We start from the raw sequence: 3,177 nt of genomic DNA on the forward strand, positions 1-3,177 counted from the left end.
TTTTATTGAAACGGCGCGATAGTGAAGAAAAGCACCTTGCTGCAGTGTTCTTGAGCTGTTGTCCTTCTTGTGTCACTAAGCCTTGGGCTCTTTGGAGCTGCTTTACCGGTTCTTTTCAGAACTAGTGCCTCGCCGTATTTTAAGATTCTCCACCCATTCTAGTTAGTGTTTATTGACTTGGGCGTGGTTTATTATCACCACCACGCGGACCAGCAACAATTTGCAGCAAAGAGGCTGAAAGAGCTCTGAGGTAGCGGTCCATACAAGAAGTTAACAGATAGAGAAGGACTCGCTATTGGTGAATGGCTCCACTATAGCTGCTAAAGAACAGATGAATAGCTGAACACTAAACACGTGGTCTTAATTGTCATAGCAACGCTCTAACAGTTTCCATGGTTTTTAATTGAATTTTTTATGACCGCGAATAATTGCAGCCGCGAATATATCCCGACCTACGGTATTATTATTATTATTATTATTATTATTATTATTATTATTATCCAAAAATACCACACAAGGAGAGAGCAAGCTAAAATGAATATATATTATTATTATTATTATTATTATTATTTGTGGAATTCTCTCCCACCTGTAAACATCTCTTTATCTAAAGACACTATTAAATTACACGTTAAGAAAGCCTTTTGGAATCAATTTATTATTTACTTTGATCCTAATAATATTTGTTCTTATCACTATGTATGTCCTTGTTTTTCATGTACCAATCTTCCTGTAAACTCTATGTATTGTTGATTTGTTTATGTTCTTTAGTAGTTATTTTCATTTTGAGGTTTTTCATTATTTCCTTTATTTATTATTCTTACTTTTTTGTTTTGGCGGTCAGCTCAGGAAGCTGGCTGTCCATCTGTATACATTTGTATACAGTAAAGTTATTTAAAGTTAAAGTTATTATTATTATTATTATTATTATTATTATTATTATTATTATTATTATTATTATTATTATTATTATTATTATATTTTACAGCTGTCAGAGTTAAGTGGAATTCCTTTTTATAATATCTATTATACAGAGGTTAGTCATTAAAAATATATTAAAGATACTCTCTCTCTCATTCTATTAGAGTAAATCATTTCCAGTTATGATATCATGTCTTGATATTGAGAATGAGTTGAGATGGTATTCCATCAATTTAGACAGATATTACTCATTAAGACTATATGATGACGGACGTGTCATATATTACAAGTACTAATGAACACACACACACACATTATGTATGCACACACACTTACATACACCTCTTACTGTTTATAATTATTTAGAGACAAAAGAGAGACAATGAAAGAGTTAACAGATGAAGAGAGATATGAAATAGAAGTGGCAGAGGAAGCAAGGTCAGTAAACCTCATGTATCATCATGTACATGTACTATCAGTTAATGTAATACCTCATCACTTGTACCATTTATTGTATTGTAGGTTGGAGAGGATTAGGGACTGACTGAATGGATTGGTTTAATTTTTTTAGTGTCATATTAATTTTATACTTGTATAATTTTGTATTGCAACCCTGCCAAAATTACTTGCTATATGTAATAATTTTTACTCAATAAATACAGTATAGCGGAAAATTTTTGTAGCCCAAGAATTTTGCGGATCTGTTCAAAAATCAATTTTGTGGCTTTAATTTTTGTGGTTTTCTACTTTTTGGCCATCTTGAACCGTATTAAATACAATTTTCACGGATTTTATTTTTGTGGATTTTGAAAAAATGCGAAATCCACAAAAATTTTGGGCCACGAAAATTTTCCACTATACGGTATAGTCATAACACAGTGCCTCTATGACATTTTATGCTGCTTCAGTGCCTATAGTGCTGTATATTGGCTGTCTCAATTCCACCCCTTGTGCCACTATTATGCTGGATTTACAATATGACGCTAGGCCAACATACCGTCAATTTTTAATCAAAAGTGTGGGTGATTTGACTTTTTGACGCATGCTTCACGCTGGAGTTGAACCAGATTCAACTCCAGCTTCAACATAACATCAGGACTAGCGTAATATTGTAAATCCAGCTTAAGCCATACAGTACTCTTTACTATGACAGAACAGTGCTGTCAGATACTTGAAGCATAAAATTTGATAAAACAAGTACAGTTAAAAAAAATATTATTAAAAGTTAAAACAGTAATTATTACTGCTAATCACAAAGAAAGAGAAACAGAAATCCACTATAACATAAATCAACAATATACACCATCAGTCACAGTTTGCTGTCCTTTTTATAAGAATACAATTGAAGCAATAGATACATTGCACAGTCAGAGTTGGTCCAGTAGCCAGTGTGAGCTGTAATGGAGTTTAAGTAACTGTTCTCAGTTAGTCCTTCACGTAACATGAAATCAAGTCTCTCATTTAACCGATCTAGAAATAAATATATAAATAATTATTATAATAAAAGGGATTTGTCTCCCTGTGTAGTTATACATGTACATGTATATACTTACCTTCAGGTGGTATTTTGGTGTCATCATCAAAAATCTGTAGGAAAAACTATAATAATAATTGCTAATATTCACTAATACATCATTAAAAATTCTAGAATGCAGCTATTATTTGCAAAAACTTTAATCCTCTTTTAATTGTATAGAAGTCACTCAAGGAATATACATATACTGGCGTTTCATTAATAGTTTACTTTATCAGGAGGTAATGATTTAGAAGTTTCAGCGCCATTACTAGAAGCAACACTTTTAACAACAGCTGATATCAGTGATTGTGTCCAGCTGCTGCTACTGCTGCTGCTTTTAGTACTCTGCGTCACTTCTGGTGTCTTGGGTCCTTCAGCTAGACTCATTGACTTCTGTGTTGGTTTGCTGCTAGCAGCGTCCATCTTTACCGGCTTCACTTGGGCATACACTGGACTGATGAGAGGCTCCAAACGATACGCCTGGATTAAAATTGAAGAGTATAAAGATATCAAATTTTAATTTAAACATCAAATACAGGCACAAGTACATGCATAAGATAAATACTGTAAAAGCACCATGCACCATCTCATAATAGCAGGCTCACATGTTGTGATAATGGTGCTTTGACATTTATGCATTCATGTACATGTACACGTAACTACAATATTCTATTATTATTATTATTACTGTGTATTCATTGTTGTTGTACATATGTTATATATTGATCATTATGTATGTA

The 3,177-nt window shown here is 32.7% G+C and overlaps 2 protein-coding genes across 2 annotated transcripts in view; one reads left to right on the forward strand and one right to left on the reverse strand.

Moving 5' to 3' along the window:
- LOC109586647 (ubiquitin carboxyl-terminal hydrolase 47-like) overlaps positions 1-1,560 on the forward strand; it is a 3,771-nt gene extending 2,211 nt beyond the window's left edge. Inside the window, exons 10-13 of the mRNA XM_020002842.1 lie at positions 989-1,036; positions 1,086-1,210; positions 1,288-1,359; positions 1,444-1,560. Of these exons, the coding sequence (XP_019858401.1) occupies positions 989-1,036; positions 1,086-1,210; positions 1,288-1,359; positions 1,444-1,465 (267 nt within the window). The 3' untranslated portion in view covers positions 1,466-1,560. The remainder of the gene's footprint in view (positions 1-988; positions 1,037-1,085; positions 1,211-1,287; positions 1,360-1,443) is intronic.
- A 592-nt stretch (positions 1,561-2,152) lies between these two features.
- On the reverse strand, positions 2,153-2,957 carry LOC105315590 (phospholipase DDHD1-like). The gene is made up of 3 exons (XM_020003097.1): positions 2,666-2,957; positions 2,475-2,508; positions 2,153-2,391 (listed from the first exon to the last, which is right to left on the reverse strand). Exons 1-3 carry the CDS (start codon positions 2,858-2,860, stop codon positions 2,231-2,233), a joined length of 390 nt encoding a protein of 129 aa, XP_019858656.1. The 5' UTR covers positions 2,861-2,957; the 3' UTR covers positions 2,153-2,230.
- Positions 2,958-3,177: the final 220 nt, after the last annotated feature.

This window comes from Amphimedon queenslandica, unplaced genomic scaffold (genome assembly GCF_000090795.2).
Source record: "Amphimedon queenslandica unplaced genomic scaffold, v1.1 AMPQUscaffold_13513, whole genome shotgun sequence".
In the NCBI taxonomy this organism is placed as follows: Eukaryota; Metazoa; Porifera; class Demospongiae; order Haplosclerida; family Niphatidae; genus Amphimedon; species Amphimedon queenslandica.